Here is a 23,252-nt window from a genome sequence, read left to right as displayed (position 1 = left end):
ATTTAACTTTAGATTTAACTAGATTAAAATACAACAGCAGCTATGTAACTTGTAGATGACTTGTTTCACTCAGTTTTAAAACAGTGAAAGTTATCTGTCTTCCTCTTATAAGATTTTATTGGATGATTCTCTGGTTGACAGGGGATACGAACAGGATTCTTGGAGTTTACTGGGTTTCATCCTGCTCACTCAATCCATGTCCATCCTGGCTGCTAGTACTTTGTTGTAGTGGAACAGCAGTCTTGGTTCAGAAGATAATTAATGTCTCTTTAAGGGGAGGAAAAACATGTGTCATTGAAAGATGCTATTCTAAGACCTTTTTTGGTGTGTGTTTATACTTCTCTAGACCCTTGAGCTATGACAATGGTATCTCGCCTTCCCTTTCTAGCTATGATAGTGAAATGGATGGTAGTTCCAGCCTTTCTTGGATAAACAGTTTTTCTAGATCCATTTCAGCCTGGCTTCAGGCCAGGTTCTGGGACTGACACTGTTTTGGTTGTCCTCACTGATAACCTTCACTCAGGGAGAGACACCTTTCAGCAGCTTCCAATACAATCAACCACAGTATCCTCCTAGATTGTTTCCAGAAGTTGGAGACAGGTAGACTCTAGAGAAAGTTGTGCTCAGGGGCTATTACTTTCTTTGGCTGTTGTGAAGCGGAGCCACACAGGACTCTGTCTTGGCCCCCATGCTACATAAAACATTTATGTGAAACTTGGGGGAGAGATCCTTCAGTGATAGGGTGAATTGTCACTAATATGTGGATGACAGCTGTTGTTCTTTTCATCTGATCCATCCAGGTGTAGGTTCCTGAGCAGAGACCCACAATATTGGCTTGGCATACTCGCCAAGCTTCTGTTTATAATCCCCACCAGCTCGCTTTTTCCAAAAGTCTTCATGGCATGTGCCTAGGGCAGGAGAGGGGAACTGGATCTGGCTGGCAGACCCAATCCTATCCCCCACACCCCTTGGCAGGCCAACTTTGACAGGAGGGTGGGACCACCCACCTGCCAGGCACCTGGCATCATGGTGACATCAGGTGATCAACACCTGTCGAAGATTAAAGAAGGTCACTGGAACAGCCGATCAGTGGTTACAGACACCTCCTTTGAAGAACACTTTCAGTGCCAGTCAGCTGATTGGTGCAACCCCAGCACCAAAGAAGCTTCCTGTAATTGCTAATCAGCTGATCATTGGTTATGTGAAGTGTTTTCAAAGTCTCTGCAGAAGGAGAAATGCTCCTAAAAATGGAGCATTTCCCCATCTGCAGAGAAAGCAATTTGGATTCAGAGTGCTCCCTCCAGAGCTTTGAAACCACACTGCTTCTTCTGGAGAGAGAAAAAATGCTGCATTTAAAAAACTGGGTAAGAGAGCTCTGCACAGCTTGAGGAAATACTTTGAATCCAAACAAATGCCTCTGCAGAGGGGAAAGTTCTCCAGCACTTTGAATTGAAGCTACTTCCCCCAGTCCCCTCAGCTGCACTGTGGAGTTCCTGATGGGGAATTCCTTAGTGCAGGTGATCCCAGCTGATCGTTGTGGCTGTGTTATGAAGCCCTAGCAGTCAGCTGGTTGTCGGCTGTGCAGGGCTGTCTTCAAGCACTGACAATCAGCTGATCAGAGAGCCCTGCGCTGTGCTTTGAAGCTCCAACAATCAGCTGATTGGCACTTGTTCCTGGCTGGCTGGTAAGTGGAATTGTGCCTGTCCTTAAATTAAAGATGGCGGCGGAGTAGAAGGTTGTGGCGTTGGTGCTCCTCTGCCGTCTATCATTCAACATCTTAAAACGACTTTAAAACATCTTAAACATCCCTGGATTTATGTAGGAGGTGAGCTAGTATTTTGTCTCTCTCCCTCCCTCTGATATCATTCCATTAAGAGCGCCCCTAGCCTTACCTTCTCTGTGGCGGGGTTGCTACGGCTGGCGTTCCTCATCGCCAGTGCCTTTTCATTGCTGCTGCGGTTGTGCTTCCATCCCGGCGTGAGCTGATTCCTCCGGCATTGTGGCTGTTGTGGCTCGGGGCTTTGCTGCAGCCTGTGGCTGCTGCTGCATTCTTTGCTGTGGCTCGCCGCCCCACCTGTCGCTTGCTGTTGTGGTCGAGACGCCGTCGCGTGCGACCTGTGTCATCTTATGTCGCCGCCGCGGCCGCCTGCTTGCTTGCTTATTGTGGGGGTTGTACTGCCCCCAGGGCCTGTTTGTCCTTCTTTCGCCATGGCTGTTCCCTGCCTGCTTGCCTGGACTTCCTGCTCGCGCGCTGCGGCCGCCGTTACGGGTTGGCCGCTGCTAGAACACCGGGGCGTTGTGGCCCTGTATTGTTATCATCGTACCTATTGCCTGGTGTCACCGTTGCTGCTGTGGGTCGTCCTGCTCGCGGGGTGCGCTGCTGATGAGACGCTGTCTACATCGTCGTCGTGCTGTCGCCGCTGCCGTTACTTGCCAGCTTGTGCCGGCTGGGACTTTGTCGCTGTGACCCGGACCAAGAATTCCACGGACTTGTCATTACAGCTTCAATGCTTTTGCTTTTGCTTATGATCTATCATTGTGGCCGGCTGCGATTACCATTCTGGCCGGCTATCACAACCCAGGTGCTGCTTTAAACTGGTGTATGTATGGATGTATGGGTGTATGAATGTGTGAATATGTATGAATGTGAATTGGGTTGAATTGTATTGCTTTAGTTAATTAATTTAATTCAAATTTAGTTTAATTAGTTTAATTAATTAATTAATTGGTTTAATTATTTAATTTAAGTTAGTAAAAACTGCTGCTATAGGGTACGGAGGCGGGTCTCCAGATTAATTTTATTAGGGTGGGTGGCCTGTTGACAAGCAGATAGGGATAGAGGCATGTGCAAGCCAGGGAGGGAGGTGGGGGGCCAAGTTATAGGAAACTTGGGCGGCAGGCGCTGGAAGGGTGCTGCTGGCAGACCATGCCGGAATAGGGGAACATGGGACAGATGCATTATATCTATCCCATGTTCCGGGTCTGCTCAGAACCAGACGAAAACTGGGGGACGCAAGGTTCCTACCGACCTTCGACTGCTGTTATGTAATGCCAGGTCTGTGGCTCAGAAAACCTCGCTCATCCATGATATGATCTTGGATGGGCGCGCAGACCTGGCATGTATTACGGAGACTTGGCTGGACGAAGCCTCTGCTCCAATTCTTGAGGCCATGTGTCCGCCAGGTTTCCGTCATGCACAGCAGCCGAGGGTGGGAAAGCGGGGAGGGGGTGTGGCAGTCATCTATCGAGAGTCCTTGGTTTTCACCAGACCTCCTCTCCATAGGACCCAATTTGTTGATTGTATGTACTAGAGGCTGGGCCCGAAGGGCAGTTTAGGGATCTTGCTGGTGTACCGCCCACCCTGCTGCACAGCAGATTCCCTGGCCGAGGTGCTGGAGGTGGTCTCGGCTGTACGGGCATTGTCCCCAGAGCTGTTAGTGCTGGGTGACTTTAACGTGCATGCTGAGGCTGCTCTCATAGGAGCCCCTCGGGATTTCCTGGAAACCATGGCTTCCTGGGAACTGCACCTAAGTAATACTGGGCCCACCCATGTAGCCGGTCATGCTCTCGACCTTCTGTTTGTCCTGGGAGAGGAGAGAAGTGGTCTGAAGTTGGGAGTGATTCACGCCACTCCTGTGTCATGGTCAGACCACTACCTGGTAAACATGGACTTCTCGTTGCCATGCCCCCTCCGCAGGGGCGAAGGACCTATTAAAATGGTCCGCCCCAGGCGCCTGATGGATCCGGATGGATTCCTGACTGCGCTTGGGGAATTGGAACCTGCCGAAGGTCGCCTGGTCGAAACCCTGGTGAAGGAGTGGAACGTGGGGATCACCAGGGCATTAGACCGGGTGGCTCTGAAACGTCCTCTCCCCCTGAATAGAACTCAGCTAGCACCATGGTATACACCGCGGTTGCGTAGTCTGAGACAGGAGGTGAGACGACTAGAGCGCCGGTGGCGGAAATCTCGCTCCGAAGATGTCTGGACACAGGTTAGAGCAGCAGTAGCTGCCTACCAAGTGGCAATAAAGGCAGGAAAGAAGGCTTTCTTTGCTGCCTCTATTGCGTCTGCGGAATGCTGTCCCAGGAGGCTGTTCCAGGTGGTCCGAAGCCTGGTCGGTCCAGTTGCTCAGGAACCCATGGAACAGTCAAAGGCCTCCTGTGACTTATTAGCAAAGCACTTCGCTGATAAAATCAAACACTTACGGAGCTCGATCCCGTGCGCCGTGGACACAGTGGATGAACCAGAGTTGGCCAGTTGCATGCCGGTAAATTGGGATCGGTTTCAGCTTCTCCCTTCTGAGGAAGTGGACAAGGTGCTTTCATCTGTGAAGCCAACCACTTGTCTTACTGATCCTTGCCCTTCGTGGCTCCTTATGAGCTGCAGAGAGAAATTGGGCGAGGGGATCAAAGCGGTGGTAAACGCATCCTTGAAAGAGGGTGTGATGCCATCAGTCTTCAAGGAGGCAATTGTAAAGCCCATCTTAAAGAAGCCCTCCTTGGATCCCCAAGTGTTCAATAACTTCCGCCCAATTTCGAACCTGCCATTTCTGGGCAAGGTCATTGAGCGAGTGGTGGCCAACCAGTTGTCAGCACACTTGGATGAAACGGATTACTTGGATCCATACCAGTCGGGTTTCAGGGCTGGTCACAGAACTGAAACAGCCTTGGTCGCTCTGGTAGATGATTTGAGGAGGGCATTAGACAGGGGAGAATTCACCTTTCTTGTCCTCCTTGATCTCTCAGCAGCTTTTGATACTGTCGACCACAGTATCCTTTTACTTCGCCTGGAGGGATTGGGAATTGGAGGCACTGTATTACAGTGGTTCCATTCCTTTCTCTCCGGCAGGTACCAACAGGTAGCGTTGGGGGAAGAGGTTTCAGACCCTTGGCCTCTCAATTGTGGTGTGCCACAGGGCTCTATCCTCTCTCCCATGCTATTTAACATATATATGAAACCGCTGGGGACAATCATCAGGAGATTTGGGCTGCAGCGTCATCAATATGCGGATGACACTCAGCTCCATCTCTCATTTAAATCTTCACCAGAGTCGGCTGTGGAGACCTTGTCCAAGTGCCTGGAATCCGTGAGTGGATGGATGGGAAGGAACAAGCTGAAGCTGAATCCTGATAAGACCGAGGTACTACTTGCGGGGGACAAAGGAAGGTTGGGCGATATTGACCTGAAGTTCAATGGGGTGAGTCTACCCCTGAAGGACCAGGTCCGCAGCCTTGGGGTTGTGCTTGATTCCAGGCTGTCCATGGAGGCTCAGATTTCGGCAGTGAGCCGGGCAGCCTGGTATCAACTACACCTCATACGAAGGCTGCAACCCTACCTTCCTGATCACCAGCTCCCACAAGTGGTACACGCCCTGATCACCTCTCGTTTGGACTACTGTAATGCGCTCTACGTGAGGTTACCCTTGAAAATGGTTCGGAAATTACAACTTATACAAAATGCGGCGGCTCGATTACTTATGAATAGTCGCCGCCGGGATCACATCACACCAGTGTTGTTCGATCTACACTGGCTTCCAGTTGTTTTCCGAGCCCAATTCAAGGTGTTGGTATTGACCTTTAAATCCCTACACGGTTTCGGCCCAGTTTATCTCACGGAGCGCCTTCAACGCCACCAATTATGCCGCCCGACAAGATCGGCCACACAGGGCCTTCTCTCAATCCCGCCAACAAAAACAGCCAGATTGGCGGGTACTAGAGAGAGGGCATTCTCAGTGGCGGCCCCCACTCTTTGGAACTCCCTCCCACAAGATCTCCGGCACGCCTCTTCCCTAAATGTGTTTCGGAAAGCCTTAAAGACCTGGCTCTTTCAACAGGCCTTCGGGGTTTCTGGGGAGGGTTAACTGCTATAACTGTAATGCCTCCTGCCCTCTTTTAATACTGTTGTTGCAGATTTATTGATTTTACACTGTTTTATATTGTATCACTGTATTTTATTAATTGTATTTTAATGATTCTGTACGTCGCCTAGAGTGGCCATTGGCCAGATAGGCGACACAGAAATTAATTTTATTATTATCATTATTATTATTATTATTATTATTATTATTATTATTATTATTATTATTATTATTATTATTATTATTTTGTCCTTGCCCGCAGTCTGTAATGCACTGAATGAGGGTGACTAAACAAACTCAATCCAGATAATATACAGCTGTTTGTGACAGGGGGAAAGAATCCTGGAAGTGCTATATTTACCTTCTGTGGGAATATGAGTACATCCAAGAAAGACAAGGGAGTACTCCTGAATTTGGCCTGGCTCCATATTGGTAGTGCAGGATGGGAGTGTATTTCACCAGTTTTGGTTAGTGTACCAGCTCACCCCTTTCTGGATGGCATGGGCTGTACCATTGTAGTGTAGGATTTGGTAACCTTTTGACTTAATTACTGTACTGTGATGGTTCAGAAACTACAGCTGAACTAGAATGTGGCAACCTCTTTGCTTCTTGTGAGCTGCATCAGGGAACATATGCTACCATTTTCTGAGTGCTCCATTATCTTTCAGTTTGTGTTGTAAGGAAGGGGAAGGTTAGTCACTCACTTTGCTGCCAGGCTTAAGAGCACTTAAAGCGAGAGAATTGCTTTGTGCCAGGTGTTTGGGGAGGTCAGAAGCAAGAGAGATTCTTGCTGCTTCTGGTACAGAAGCTTTAAGCCTGGTACAAAGTAAAATTCTGCCCCCTTCCTTCTGCAGAGCCCTGAATGACAAAGCATCTGTCTGCCTGTCTCATATCGTGCCATAATGGAGTGGCTGATCATTGGGGAAAATAAAATGTTCATGGTTGCTGATAACTACCACTTCTGTGGGGCTTCATCATAGTGATGGCAGATTGCATGGCCATCATTAGTGTGAATATTGGAGATGATTATAGATCAGGTCCAAACTACTTTCCCAAATATGTCCAATTCTGTTTTATTTGATAGAACCAAAGAATTAACTACTTGACAATGTATCATTCCTTGACAGGAAAGAAACTCTATTAGCATGTAGGTGACCTTGTTTTGAAGTGTGTCTGATAGCTCTTATTTCCCTTAAGGCTTTAACCTTACCCTGGTCTACATTTGTGCTCCAGTAATTCATAGAAGAGGCCAATGGCAGTGAAGTGGGAGGAATGCTAACATTTTACTTCATATATGCACTTTATTAGAGAGCCAGTGTGGTGTAGTGGTTAAGGTGTTGGACTACGACCTGGGAGACCAGGGTTCGAATCCCCACACAGCCATGAAGCTCACTGGGTGACCTTGGACCGGTCACTGCCTCTTAGCCTTAGAGGGAGGCAATGGTAAACCCCCCTCTGAATACCGCTTACCATGAAAACCCTATTCATAGGGTCGCCCATAAGTCGGAATTGACTTGAAGGCAGTCCATTTCATTTCATGCACTTTATTATTTTTTGGAGTTAAATTTACTCCTAATAAATGTTGTAAAACATCATCCCCAAAATGTGCTTGAATATTAGGGTCAAGAGTTAAAACTTTTACTGTGACTTTGAATCTTCTTTTTCCTGCAAGTTCCTAAAGCTATCAAGTAAACTATCTGGTAAGCTTAGCACTCCTTTCAAAATCAGCAAAGCAGATATCAAAGCAGGCTGAGTATGTGTGTGTGTGTGGGATATTTGCTGATCTAGTGGGGAAGTTCAAGGAAGTGGCACTTGCAGTTGTCAGACCTATACCAGAAAAGGGCACACGGTTGTCATCGCTCCATGGCTGTATTCGTTGTTGCACTAAACCATAGTTTACTGTTACATGAATGAGCCACAGCAAGCCCCAGGCTTGCATGTTACCCCCTTCCCTCTCATCCGCTTATGTTGTTTGGAGGAGAGGAAGGGGGGCTTCTGCTTCTGCTTGTGGTGGATGAAACAACAAACCATTGTAAAGCAAAGTGGAAGCTTCTGAACTCCTCCCATATGGAAGGGAGATTAAGGAGAGTTGCTGAAGATTGTTCTAGCTTGCTCATGTTTGTTTAGACAGTTTATATACTCCTTAACTGCAATAGCCTTTAAATGGCTGTGCTAAACTATGGTTTAGCATGACATGCAAACATAGTGTATGTGATTATCTTATGAGGAATAGAAATGGGGAGCATAATAGGTTCAAGGAACTGATCCACAGGGTAGGTCTATGTAATATTTTTGAGGGTCCTTTGAGAGAACCTTTGAAAGCTATCCTTTCCATATATTTTGGCAGTGTGCATATACTTATTTCAGTGCAAACTCTCTAAACAGAATTTAAATGAGATTAATAACTTGATCCTGAATTGTGATAAGATTCTTCTTTTGTGGGGAGGGGGGTGATAACAGTCATGGTGATTGTTTCAGTAGTCTTCAGGGACATTTAATAGGATGGAAGTAAATGTTAAAAGAAATTACTAAACCTGACCTAGGGGAAATGTTACAACACAGGCTTTTTCTTTTTGAGAAAAATCTCTTCAATTTTCCTTGTTGGGTATTTCAGTAGGCTGACTAAATGCATCCTGTGTTCTAATGATGATTTTGGATATGTGCGCTTGAGCACCTAATTATTCCTACTTAATGTATTATAGGAAATGTTGAGTTGCCACTTTAGTAACACCAAGATACTCTGGTAAAATGAAATTCAGATCTGCTGTACTGTGCCCATAGAACTGGACACTAAGGTCTTAAATGTGCTTGGGTTTTTACTTTCATCAGCCCTTACTTGTTCTAACAGTTATTATTTTGTGTTTCACTTGCAGGCAGGCAGAAGTCCTGAAGGCTGACATGACAGGTAATGTGATATTTTTATTGTGTTATCGCATGTCGTTTGCCAACTGCTTTTGGGAGGCAGGATGGGATAGAAATTTAATAAATAAATAAATTTGTTTTTCATCTCAAATCCGTCAAATTTAGATGGTTTGCTTTCCGCAAATGTAACACATAAACTTGGGCCAGTAAACTTTACTTTTCCCATGGATTTGTGTCCTCTGCTTCTGGCTGTGCTGTCATCTCAAACTCCGATATATGCCCCCTTTTTGAACCCAAAAAACAAAAGAGGTGTTCGAGCATAGCTCACAGAATGGTATACAAGAAACCGAAGAGCTAGGATAATGAGTTATCATAATTGCAGAGTAAGTAAATTCATTTCCACATTTCCTTCATCCTGAGAAGTTCCAGACCAAAATGTCACATTTCCGGTTGTTTGTAGCAGCAGCCTTTGCTGGAAGATGTTCTATCTTTGTGAATCCTCCTTTGAGGAAGGGGCAGTGAACATACTGTTTGTTTATTATATTTATATACTGCCCCATAGCTGAAGCTCCCTGGGCGGTTTACAGCAATTAAAAACAAATATACAAATTTTAAAACACACAAAAAAATTTAAAAACACAATTTAAATTTTTTAAAAACAATTTAAAAACACAAGCTAAAATGCCTAGGAGAAGAGGAAAGTCTTGACCTGGCGCCAAAAAGCTAACAGTGTTGGCGCCAGGCACACCTCGTTAGGGAGATCATTCCATAATTTGGGGGCCACCACTGAGAAGGCCCTCTCCCTTGTTGCCATCCTCCCAGCTTCCCTCGGAGTAGGCACTCGGAGGAGGGCCTTGGATGTTGAGCGTAGTGTACGGGTGGGTTCATGTCGGGAGAGGTGTTCCATTAGGTATTGTGGTCCTAAGCCATGTAAGCGTTTATAGGTTAAAACCAGCACCTTGAATTGAGCTCGGAAACATACAGGCAGCCAATGCAAGCAGGCCAGAATCAGTTTTATTTGTTTGAACCGTCTGGTCTCTGTTACCAATCTAGCCGCTGCATTTTGCACAAGCTGCAGCTTCCAAACTGTCTTCAAAGGCAGCTCCACACAGACCGCATTGCAGTAATCTAACTTGGAGGTTACCAGAGCATGGACAACTGAAGCCAGGTTATCCCTGTCTAGATAGGGGCGTAGCTGGGCCACCAACTGAAATTGGTAGAAGGCACTCCATGCCACTAAGGCTACCTGAGCCTCAAGTGACAGAGATGGTTCTAGGAGAACCCCCAAGCTACAAACCTGCTCCTTCAGGGGGAGTGCAACCCCATCCAGGACAGGCTGGACATCTACCATCCGGTCAGAAGAACCACCCACTAACAGCATCTCAGTCTTGTCTGGATTGAGCCTCAGTTTATTAGCCCTCCTCCAGTCCATTGTCGCAGCCAGGCACTGGTTCAGCGTATTGACATTCTCACCTGAAGAAGATGAAAAGGAGAAATAGAGGTGTGTGTCATCAACATACTGATGGCAATGCACTCCAAAGCTCTGGATTACCACACCTAATGGTTTCATGTAGATGTTGAACAGCATGGGGGACAGAACTGACCCCTGCGGAACCCCATACTGGAGAGTCCAGGGTGCCGAGTAACGTTCCCCAAGCACCACCTTCTGGAGCCGACCTGCCAAGTAGGAGTGGAACCGCCGCCATGCAGTTCCTCCCTCCATTATCAGTTGTAATGATATAATAAATCCTTGCTGTTCTTATTGCTCAGATTCAAAGCTGGGTCCAGCTGAAGCCTGGACATCCAGACAGGCTTTGCAGGATTTATACCAGAAAATGCTGGTAACAGATTTGGAGTATGCATTGGACAAAAAAGTGGAACAAGATCTGTAAGTATTTTAACTTGACATGTACCATTTGTCTGAGTAATTGCTTAACTTTTTTGGGAAGAATTAATGCTGTATTGAAAAGATGTTTTTATATTTGAGCTTAGAAGTCTAACAGATCTTAACAGTATTATTCAAGGTATCACTTGGAAAATTGCTCTGATAAGGTGAAGCTTGGCTGGAAACATGTGATGTGACAAACTTTCCAGTGATTATTTTAATTTCTTTTTATATTGCAAGTAGCTGCTTATGTAGCTGTTTAATTAAGAAGGAAACAGGATTGTAAACAATAAGACCCTGTACTAGGACTATAATATGATAGCCATTATAATTCTGTTAGGACTACTCCAAAAAGCTTAGTTCTGATAAGCAGACTTGCTTCCTATTCAGTCATCTCTCCTGCTTTGAAATCTAATTTGTCTTTATATTCGTTTTTCCTATATTGATGTTTCCTAACTGTTACTGAAGATTAAGGTTAGCTGGCACACAGTTCACAGATAGCTTTTCGGAGCCTGAGAAGCTAGATACTTGAGATTTAGATCTTGTAAGTAGGCCTTAAAACCTTAGTTTAGGAGGTGCCAAGAATTTTACTTTAAAGCATCTTAGATTTGTTTTAGTGCATGCTTAGATTTAAGATGCGAATGAATTCTGCTTGTTACCACTTCTCTCCTGGGCTTTGCTGCTGGATGCTTTATTTGGTGCAAGTGTATCGCTAGCACTGGATTATAGTAAGATACTAGCAATATGAAGACAGTGTCATTATGGGAGGGATGGGGAGGAGAGAGGAACTATATATTGCACATACTTCACACCCCCTGTTTTGGCCCCCATATTTGATCAGTCTAGAATCCTGGCCAGCAATTACTTCTGCCAGAGGGCTACTTTAAAAAGCAAGTAAGTGCTTGTCACGAAAATGTCTTACTGCCAAATCCCTATTAACATGAATACTATATATCCATGCCTCTTGTTTGTTTTCTTGGTTATTGACAGTTGGAGCGTGGGGATTTCACTCAGGGATTACCTACACTATACACACAGTGACCCCTACACTAGAGCGAAAATTGTATTGTACAGAAACATTTTACAGGGCTGTCTTTTTTTTTTAAGTTTATTCATATTTATATAGAGAAGTAGATCTGGAAGCTTCTCCATCTCTTCCTTGACAAGATGAACAGAATTCCAAACTGATTGTTCTGATATTTCTAACACACATTATAAGAATAATGTGGTATTCAGAGCATTGAAGTGGATAACAATGCTACTTAGTACTGTGTCTGACATTTAATTAGTACCAGGTATGTGCCAGGCATTGATAGTTCTAATAGAGATATGCTGTGTAGATAAGCTGTGTACTCCTGTTTCTCACAGAAATAGTGTAAATATGTTCAGCATAATCGGGAGGTGGGGGGAAAAAGCCGGAACTCAGGCCTGTTTCACTATCATGTCTTGATGACCATTGTATACTCTGTTCTTTCAAAGGGTGCAGATGAGGTCATAAAGTAAAGATATGTGATAATCCCCATATGCTGTGGTGCTTTATAAGTGTAATTAAAAGCAGCGCATACACTGGTTCTCATGTAGGCTTATGTCGCTCAGTGAATCGCTGTTTATGTCACACAGGATGCACAACTTCTCTTTCTTTCTCTAGGTGGAACCATGCCTTTAAGAATCAGATCACAACTCTACAGGGTCAAGCAAAAAACCGCTCAAATCCAAATCGGAGTGAAGTTCAGGCTAACCTGTCTCTGTTCCTAGAGGCAGCTAGTGGCTTCTACACACAGGTGAGATTGCATCATGAGCACCAGATACGGAAATTGCATAGTTGCTATGGCACCAAATAGTTTTTGTAAGTTTCTTGCCCCATGGCTATGAAGATTCTTGAAAATTGCAGGGAAATAGAACACTTTAATCATGAAAGTTTCAGGTGGCACTTCCAGTATTTTGGGAGGGAGACGTTGCACAGTCTGTTTCTGGAGCTGGTTGTGGTGCAGTTACTTCTATAAGCTTTCACCTACAGTGCTGTAAAAAATAAATCAAAATTCTGCAAACACTTTGGATTCTGCAATATTAAACCTAGGCAAATTATTTAAATAAAGATGTGAATAACTTAGACATAAAATGTAAAATTCTGGGTTTATGTGTACAAAACCACATAATGGTACTGCTTAGAAGGAAGTCATTTTTCCATACTGCTGAAGGCCTTCATTTTATATCCTGTCTTTTTGTAATTATAATCAAGGTTGCTTTCACAGAATCAGAATAATACAAAATACAACCTAAAAATCAACTTTCACCTCATGGAGAACCGTATATGCTGTTTCACAGCTCTTGTCTTTTGGCCCTCAGTAGGTTATACCTTGGGGAGATGGTGCTGTAGTTCTGTAATTCTTTTTTTATTCATTGTCAAAATTATTACAGTACAATACAAGATAGAAACAATCCATTTAAAACTGAAAATTGCAAGTACCATACGCTGTCCTTCCAGTTTTACTAAATAGTAGAAGAGAATAACTAGTTTTTTGTGTGTCTTTCTTTGCACAATATGTGTGGGAAAATAAAGTATAGAAAAGAGCAACTAAAATGATCAGGGGTTGGGTATCTCCCCTATGAGGAAAGTTACAATATTTGTGGATTTTTCGTTTAGAAAAAGGATGAATAAGGGGGAGACATGAGATGTATGTGGGGAAAGTGGATAGTTTTCTTCCTCTGTCATAATAGTAATACCTAGAATTTGCTGCCTCAAGGAGTGGTGATGACCACCAAGTTAAACAGCTTTAAAAGGGGAGTAGACATATTCATGGAGGATAAAACTATTGGTCGTGATAGCTACCTCCAATTTCGGAGGCAACATGTTTCTTAAAAGCAGCTGCTGGAGAACAATGGGAAAGGGCCACTTGGAACAAATGTGGAATTGGAAAAAGATCTGGAGTTTATGGATATTAGAAATAAAATCTACTGTCTGGAATTTAATGTTATCTCTGAAGAAATTAATGAAGATATTAGAGATAAAGTTATCAATGGCTTGGATAATTTTCTGGACTGGAATGACGTGATGGAGCTTGATATAGAGAAAATCTATGGAATTAACTGCAGCCATGTGACAATGGAAAAACTCTCAAGAGATGAGCCAGTGCATTTTGTAAAAAAGAAGAACAGAGATATGTCTTTACAACAATATTTCAGCAACTTATTCAGAATCGATGGCAAGAAAATATTTGGGATAGAGGAAATTCCCATCAGACTCTTATTATATGTCTATGGCTATGACAGCAAGATTATTATGGAATACTGATAATGGAAGATTGGACACTGAAATTACTGGACTTAACAGGACTATTGAAGATGGAAGATGGAATTAATATGGATAATGGAATAATGGCTATTGAAATTATTGGACCTAACACATTTTGATGAGAGGGATTAATCGATATGTTTATTTGGACTATGGTTATGACAATAAGATTATTATTATTATTAACGAGATGGATTAATCGACATGTTTATTTGGAGAAAAATTGATAGATATATTTCTTAAAGAATTGAAACCTCTCTTTGACTTTTTGTGGAAAGAATAAAGTAATGTTTATGAGATTTGATGATTAATTAAGATAACTACTGGAGGAAAGTGATTTTATAATATAATTTAAGAGACAGGATTGTTATATATTGTAGACCTATAACTGATCTGCGACAAATGGGAAGTCAACATTTTATTTTTTTGTTTAATCATTTTTGTTTTGTTTTGTTTTTTGTCTTTGAATGTTTTATGATTTTGTTTTGTTTGTTTTATGAAAATTTGAATAAAAAATTATTGTTAAAAAAAAAAAAGGGAAAGGGCCACTTGGGGTGTCCCATAGGCAACTGGCTAGCAACTGTGCAAAACAGGATACTGGTCTAGCTGGATCTTTGGTCTTACATTCTTATTTATTTATTCCATTTTACTTTTGCAGTATTTCTCTTTTGTAGGAATATTTAGGCACCATATGCACAGAACATACTGAGTCATGGGTCTTTCTTGCCTAGTATTGTCTACTCCTGACCTTCAGCAGCTCTTTCTCAGCCCTGCAATCAGAGAGATTTAACTGAAGATGCCATGAATTGAATCTGGAACCTTCTGCATTCAAAGCATGTGTTCTGCCATTGAGCTAAGGCATGTCCCCTTATGCTAGCCGGGGAGAGGTGAAATGAGTTTAGAATGATAACACATGATCTCTGTGCTTTTTGAGATTAAAAAAATCATTATAATTTATGTAGAAGCTTTCTTTCGTTCAAGGAAATGAAGGTCAGGGATAACATAGGAGTTAAGCATAATGCTCAAGGTTGACCAATTCCTTGAGGCTTTTCTGTCTGGCACTCTGGCCACTATAACTGTTAAATCTGATTTGTTTCTAATTCCAGCTACTGCAGGAGCTGTGCACAGTGTTTAATGTAGATTTGCCCTGTCGCGTGAAGTCCTCCCAACTGGGAATTATCAGCAATAAACAGACACACACCAGCGCCATTGTGAAGCCACAATCTAGCTCCTGCTCATATATATGCCAGCACTGCCTTGTCCACCTTGGAGACATTGGTGAGTACCATGAGCAGTGACAGTAATATCTGCAAGAAAAAGGTATATACAAGATGTGCAGAAACAGAGAAAAACAGTAAGAGTTCTTGTCAAGGGTTAATAACAGTATACTATTTATTTATAGAAGTATTTATATACCACCATCTCATAAAACAGAGTAGTGTACAGCAACATAAAAACATTTAAAAGCAGCACAAAACAATCATTAAAAATGACTGGGTACTCAAGAGCATTTTAAACAACTGCATAGGCCCGTCACCATAAAAAAAGTCTTCAAGAGAGAACTGAAAGTCAAAAGCAGAGATGCTTACTGAATCTCTGTTGGAAGAGTATTCCACAACATGCGATCGACAACAGTAAATGCATGACTTCTGGTTGAGGCCAGTCGGATATCTGTAACATGGGGGACAAATAACAGCGCTCCTCTGGATGATTTCAGTGATCTGGCTGGAATATAAGTGTTCAGGCAGTCCTTAAGGTACCCTGGGCCCATGTTTTTCAAGGCTTTATATATCAACACAAGAGCCTTTAGCCTGGCCCGGAAGGGGAGAAGGGAATAGGAGCATAGGAACTTGCCAGGCTGGAGTAGACTAAGGCCCATTAGTTCAGAACTCTGATCCTAATGGCAGGAAGCCACATGTCTCTTGGTGTTGTCAAGCAGGGCAAAATGGTGATGATCTTTTCTGTTTTGTTCCCAGTGTGGAGATTCTATTTAACTAAAAGAATGGTATGGTTGGGGTGCCTCTTTTTCTTCAGGTTCAAATCTTGACTTTGTTATGCTCAATCTGTGTGGATTATCCTCAGAACCTAATTATTTTAGAAATGGAGAGTGCAGCACATTGACTAGTAGGACAAAGTTCTATTGAAAAAAATCCTTGATTTTTCAGCTCGCTACAGAAATCAGACCAGCCAGGCTGAGTCCTACTACAGGCATGCAGCTCAGCTTGTCCCGTCTAATGGTGAGTTTATGAAATGCATTCCATGTGGTTGACTTTGCCATTTGTTCATCAGTGCTTTGTACCATAATCCCACTCTCTCAGTGGGGCTTCTTCCCAGTTAACCTTTAGGATTGCAGCCTTAAAGATTTAAATGCCTCAAATCTTCTCTGCAAAGGGAAGCAAATTCCAAGTGGTTTGAGAAAAAATTACTGTAGAAGATTTTATATAGATAAGATGCTAAGAGACTTCAGGTTCGCATGCTACTTCAACAGGGACAAAGAATATTGTTAAAAATTCCACTGTGATGGCCTTTTCATGATACCACCTGTCCCCATTTTTTTTTAAAAAATGAACCTTTTATCTTCATAAAGGAAACTGTGTAAATGAAGCAGTGTGGTACAGTGGAAAACTGGAAAACTAAATAACTGAGCTCCTTGGAAGAAGGATGTTGTACATCATAATAGTTCTCTGGGATGAACTAAAGACTTCATATTTCATGGATATTTAAGAACATAAAAAGAGCCTGCTGGATCAGACCAAAAGCCCATTTAGTCCAGCATCCTCAGTGTCCAACCAGATGCCTCTGGGAAGCCTGCAAGCAGGACCTGAGCACAACAACACTCTTCCCTCCTGTGGTTTCCAGCAACTGGTATTCAGAAGCAGACTGCCTCTGACTGTGGAGGCATTTATTTTATTATCACCCGGTTTCTCTCTGCATTTGATCTAGAAGGATCTCCAGAGTGGTTTTCATAAAATAGTTTATTTGTATTTTATTATCTGTTAAAGCAATCTACTTATTTCCTCCCTCTTGTGGAAAGTTGTTCTATTCCATTGCCTTCAAACATGTCCAGTATCCCTGTTTGGAGTCTTAACATCTCTTCCCCCACCCCCTGAGTGCACACTTTCTTGAAAGAAAAAAAAACCTCCCATGACAGTTGGAGCAGGTCCCAAACTGCTAACGACAAGTCTATTTGCTGCAGGAGGTTATAACATTAGTTTTAGCAAGCCAGTCTTTTAAACAGTCTTTTAAGCCCAAATTACTACATTGGGATTAGCATGCCAGTCAGTCAGTTATTGAACATGGTCAAATGAAATCATGAGTGCAACTGTGTAGGTGGCAGCTTATCTTTTAATTTCATTATGGTGTTATTTCTTAGGAAAGGCAGGAGTGGGGCCAGTAGTCAGGGGCAGACCTAGCAGCGTAACAAAGGCCACTGCTGTAAATGCAGCCTTCTTTTTTTTTATCATTAATTTTTATTCAAATTTTCAAAGACAAAAAACAAAACAAAACAAAAACAATTAAACAATAAAATAAAATGTTGACTTCCGATTTGTCGCAGATCAGTTATAGGTCTACAATATATAACAATCCTGTCTCTTAAATTATATTATAAAATCACTTTCCTCCAGTAGTTATCTTATTTAATCATCAAATCTCATAAACATTACTTTATTCTTTCCACAAAAAGTCAAAGAGAGGTTTCAATTCCTTGAGAGATATATCTTTCCATTTTTCTCCAAATAAACATGTCGATTAATCCATCTCGTTCAGATCTGTTAGGTCCAATAATTTCAATAGCCATTCTTCCATTATCAATGTTAATTCCATCTTCCATCTTCAATAATCCTGTTAAATCCAGTAATTTCAGTAGCCATTCTTCCATTATCAATAATCCTGTTAAGTCCAGTAATTTCAGAAGCCATTCTTCCATTATCAATAATCCTGTTAAGTCCAGTAATTTCAGAAGCCATTCTTCCATTATCAGTATCCCATAATAATCTTGTTGTCATAGCCATAGTCCAAATAAACATATAGATTAATCCATCTCATCAAACCTGTTAGATCCAATAATTTCAATAGCCATTCTTCCATTATCAATATTAATTCCATCTTCCATCTTCAATAGTCCTGTTCAGTCCAGTAATTTCAGTATCCATTCTTCCATTATCAGTATCCCATATTAATCTTGCTGTCATAGCCACAGTCATATAATAAGAGTCTGATGGGAATTTCCTTTATCACAAATATTTCCTTGCCATCAATTCTGAATATATTGCTGAAATATTGTTGTAAAGTCATATCTCTGTTCTTCTTTTTTACAAAATGCACTGGCTCATCTCTTGAGAATTTTTCCATTGTCACATATCTGTAGTTAATTCCATAGATTTTTTCTATGTCAAGCTCCATCACATCATTCCAGTCCAGAAAATTATCCAAGACATTGATAACTTTATCTCTAATATCTTCATTAATTTCTTCAGAGACAACGTTGAATTCCAAACAGTAAACTTTGTTTCTAATATCCATAAACTCCAGATCTTTTTCCAATTCCACATTTATTCCAATCTCCAGGGCTTGTATCTTCCCTTTAATTTTTCTTTTCTCATCTCTAATCTCATCAATCTCCTCTCTCACTAGATCCCCTATTTCTTTAAGCTCCTGCGTCATTTTGCCTAATTCAATTTTCATCTCCTGTCTACCCTCTCTCAGGGTTTGTTTCGTTATCTCAATCTCATCCATTATTTTCTGAAACATAATTTCTTCCATGGTCTCAGCCACTTTCCTGATTGCCATTCTTAAAACCACGAAAACAAAAATTATTTCAGCCACAATTGGGTTAATATTCCAGGCTTGATGACATCACAGTGTAGACAGTACAGCCTGCCTTATCTCTTATTTGTTCAGGAATACAAAACAAATTTAGTTCCCAGCTTCAAAACAGTTAGTGGCGTCGTGAACAAGCAGATTCGTCAAAATGAAATAGACCAAAAAGAAAATAGTCCCGGACATATAATACTCCAAAGTTCATAAATCAAATTTTTTTTTTTTCCGTCCTCGAAATGGAAATCCCTCTTCTGTTTGTATCTTTAGAATGCACTTCCAGGCCAGCTTTTTGCAATAAAAACAAAGATAAGCTTTTTCAATTTCTTTCCTCCTTAATTTCGTGAATAAAAGAGAAGAGTTATAACTCACCCAGAAATTCTTTATAGCTGAATCATTGACAAATCTCTTTTTGCTGCAACGATTTAAACCAAGTGAAAAAAAAAATAGAAAGAAGGATGCTTGCCTGTTAAAGTCTGTTTTTCTTTGAAGAAAAGATAAACGTGTCGCTTAATCAGTTAGAGCTTGTTGGAAGTCCGTCCGGCATTTGCTGGCTGAACCTTCTCTCATAAATTAATGAAATCCAGTCCTCCCAACAAAAACAGGCTTTTGTGGTTAATCTCTACGTTTCTCCCTGCCCGGGAGAAAATCTTTACCAGTCACAAAGAATGTTCTGACTGATTTTAAAACTGAAAAAGCTTCTTCTGAGACGAGAGCTCGTCTCAAAAAGCAGGCACAAGCGAAGTCACCCTTCCCGGAAGTCTAAATGCAGCCTTCTGAACAGGAACACAATTGGGCATTAGTTGCAAAGATTACTGTCTAGGATCACCAAAGTTCCTTGCTTCAGGAACTAGGGAATGCTTCCCTCCATGTGATGTGGTGCGTTAATAGTTGTTGCTATCTTTTATTTCTGTTTTGTTGTTGATGTTGCTATTGTAACTGTAACCCAAAGAGAACAGTTCAGTGAATTACTAACTTTTATAGAAACCTTAATTACCATTGCTGAAAGTTATAATTCATTACAATTTTAAAGTTAATTTTGTTGTTCAGCTTAATGTTTTTAGTGTAATTAACATAAACGTCAAATCTGTTTTTATTGATTTTTAATTGCAAATTTATTAAGGGGGGAAATGAGTGGGGGGAGAAAAAATTCCACAAGAAAATAGGTTTCTCTGTGGAATATCAAACCTGTTGATTAAAGTAGCTCTTGTCTTGTTAATTCTTTAGAAGAAAATTGACCAACATTTGATGATCAGTTTACAAAATCTTTTTGACTAGCCAAATACCCAAGCCTGACATACTCCACCAAGACTATCTTAATCTGCCTTCTCCCACCAGTGTACATATATAGTTTTCCACCTTGAAATGTGCAGTGATGGGCTTTTTGGGTGGAAGTGCTATCCCAGTTTAGAAACAATCCTTGTTTAAAGGAGGTAGAACTCTAGATGAAGATGTAGTGTGAAGTATATGTTCTGTAACTTACGAATGTTGGGCAAGATAGCAAATACAAATTTAAACTTTTAAAAGTGTCTGTATCTGGGTGCTTTCTATTAAAGTCCTTCACAGCCTGGGATTTGCATACCTTTGACACTGCCTCTCTATATAAACTCCCACTGCAGTTATGTTCAGTGGATCAGGCCCTGCTTCAAGTTCCTTCACTACTGGAGGTAGGAGCAGGGCTTTCACTGCTGTTCTTCCGAGGCACAGAACACCCTCTCAGAGTAGGTGTAGAGTTATTCCTCTGGTTTCATTTTCAGAGAGGATGTAAAATATTTTTATGTTGGAGGGCATTCTGTATTGCTACTGTGGTAGTAGTCTGGCTTCTCTGTAGCATTATTCTGTTTTTTAAGTTGTTGATCTCTTAACGTGTTTTTTCTTATTGTGAGCTATGTTGATCTGAGGTAAGGCAGGATAAAATTACTTAAGTAAAAGCATTTCTGTTTTATGTAGTAACATATCTGGGTTTTGAACAAGCAGACTGAGGCAAGCAAAAGTACGTATTGCCTTAGCAAGATAGCAAGATAACTAGATTGTCGTTGTAGAATAAGTTCTGCACTTTGTAAAACTTTTTTTTAAACTTTAGGTCAGCCTTACAATCAGCTGGCTATTTTAGCATCCTCCAAAGGAGACCACCTGACCACAATTTTCTACTACTGCAGAAGCATTGCTGTGAAGTTCCCTTTCCCAGCTGCCTCTACTAACCTACAGAAAGCACTTTCTAAAGCACTGGAAAGGTGAGGCTAATATGTTCTAGGTAGTGAGAGATCATTTATAAGCTTCAGGGTGTGGGTGTAGCTACAGCACAAATCTGTCCTCCATGAAGCCACAGTGCTCATATATGTGCCTTTTTTCATCAAGTTTACAGGTAAATAATTTCGTTCCCTCTGTGCCCCCTACAGGCTAGTAGTAGCAGCAAAACATTTAGTCTGCCCTGTGATTGTAAATTAGATATGGCCGTGCCATTGATGTTTCATTTAATTTACTTACAAACGTCAAGGTCTTAATGTATATGTGCATGTCCTTACATATTTTGCAATAACTTCAGGCATTCACCTGAACACAAAGTGATTAAACTTGTGTAGAGGAGCATGGGTGAACATGCAAGCCCTACACCCAGTGCCCCCCCAACTCCTCTCAGACTTATCAGAGTTCCTTATCACATGAAGCAATGTTCAGCTGAACATGCGTAGAAGCCCCCTTCAGACTTGTCTAAGAGGAGCCCACATCCACAGGGACATTGGGTTTGGGCTTGTGTGCTCACCCTGCTTCTCTGCACAGTTTTAATCCTCGTGTGTTAGATGAATGCCTGAAGAGAGCTAATAACTGACTAATTGTATCAAATGTGTGCACAAGAGTGATATGAGGATAAAAGAAACTTTGCTTCCACTTCAGTTGCACTCTTTTTATATGGTCAAGACTAGAGGTAGATGGCTGGTAGCTGTGGGCTGAATATGGTTAGGAAATGGAGATTCAGTGTTGTGATGTTACTTTTCTCTTTTGGATTTTATATAAAATTTATAAATGTATATACTTGTCTATATTTACATGCTTCCTGACTGTGAGGCACTTTCTGTAGAATGGAGCCAACTTTTATTATTATCACTTCTGGATTGTTGTCTAGAAAACAAGTTGGCTATCTCTCTATGGTCCACACAAATAGTAGAATCCTTTTAATTTGAGAGGTGCTAAATGTTAATGTTGCTTTTATCTTCAGCGCAATTGTCTTGGGATGAACTGTCAATCACAGCCCCAATCTTTTCTGTTTCATGCACACAAACAGCTTTAAAAGAAAAGGCTAGTCAGCAGTATATATTTGTACTGTAAAAAAAACATTGTTTTACTGCCCAAGATACCTTTTTACAAATACTGAATTTTTTTTTAATCTTCTCAATTGCAGTCGTGATGAGGTGAAGACTCAATGGGGAGTATCTGATTTCATTAAGGCATTTATAAAATTCCATGGCCATGTGTATCTGAGTAAGAACTTGGAGAAACTGAACCCTCTTCGTGAGAAATTAGAGGAGCAATTCAAGGTTGGTTGTACAAAATGTACGCTGGTTTTTCTCTTGAACTCTGTGGGAATTGGTACTTTGTTCCCTAGTTGAAGGAACACAGACTCTTCTATAAAATCTGGTGAGGATGCTGTGCTCCACATTCCTTTCTGATTGAAATAAAGTTAATAAGGACATGAAGCATGGCATTTTTTGTGGTGGTGCCTTCCTTGTGGAGATCCACCAAGAGACATCTATTAACAATAAGAAATCAAAAATGAGATACACATATTTTTTCTCCCAATGGTTGGTTGAATTGAAACTGTACTAAACTACTGGTTTCGGTCTAGCCTACTTGTTCTTATTTAGTTTTTTATTAATGTTAAGTGCTTAAGTTTTTCTTTTGTTGTGGTAATAGGTGTTGCTTTGAATATATGTTTCCTGTAGAAGACCATTTAATAAATTTAAATAGCAAATATCAAGCTAAATGTCAAGCACACAAGCTAAAAGGAAAAATGTTTTTGTATTTAAATATTTAAGGGCATGAATGAGTGCTAGGCTGCATATTGAGGCTTTGTAATGTGGTTTATGATTGCTGTAAGCTGCTTTTGAAAGATGGGTGAAATACGGATGGGATAGATTAATAAAGTAACATTACCACATACGGAATTCCTAATCTCAGTATGTAGCAACAATGTTCCTGGACCACACACTAGGAATAGCACTGCAACACTGCCATACATGCACACAGGAGAACAGTTTGCATAAGCATGACATTACAGCAACAATCTTCCATCTGCTGCTACCTATGTGCAGTCCTAGCTAGAAAGAGCCTTGTGGCAATTAGTTTTGCTTGCTTTCTCATGCACACATCTCTGTTCTCCAGACCCCAAGCAAGGCTGTTAGAAGTGGAGCAAGTTAAGCTAGAGGAATGTGACATTTCATATGTCTAGACCAGCCTTTCCCACCTAGTGGGCCACCAGATGTTGTTGGACCACAATTCCCATCTTTCCTGACCATTGGCAATGCTGGCTGAGGCTGATGGG

The 23,252-nt window shown here is 41.5% G+C and overlaps 1 protein-coding gene across 2 annotated transcripts in view; it reads left to right on the top strand.

Annotated features, from left to right (window-relative positions):
* Nucleotides 1-23,252, top strand: part of SMG7 (SMG7 nonsense mediated mRNA decay factor) — a 91,752-nt gene that overhangs the window by 23,170 nt on the left and 45,330 nt on the right. For both annotated transcript variants that reach the window (XM_061634063.1, XM_061634064.1), the window contains exons 2-8: nt 8,732-8,763; nt 10,491-10,608; nt 12,254-12,386; nt 15,004-15,175; nt 16,063-16,134; nt 20,799-20,949; nt 22,113-22,248. In XM_061634063.1, the coding sequence (XP_061490047.1) occupies nt 8,732-8,763; nt 10,491-10,608; nt 12,254-12,386; nt 15,004-15,175; nt 16,063-16,134; nt 20,799-20,949; nt 22,113-22,248 (814 nt within the window). The remainder of the gene's footprint in view (nt 1-8,731; nt 8,764-10,490; nt 10,609-12,253; nt 12,387-15,003; nt 15,176-16,062; nt 16,135-20,798; nt 20,950-22,112; nt 22,249-23,252) is intronic.

The sequence above is a fragment of the Rhineura floridana genome, chromosome 6, assembly GCF_030035675.1.
Source record: "Rhineura floridana isolate rRhiFlo1 chromosome 6, rRhiFlo1.hap2, whole genome shotgun sequence".
NCBI lineage: Eukaryota > Metazoa > Chordata > Lepidosauria > Squamata > Rhineuridae > Rhineura > Rhineura floridana.
The sequence above is the reverse complement of the archived record's forward strand: the minus strand, read 5'-3'. Positions and strand labels throughout refer to the sequence as shown.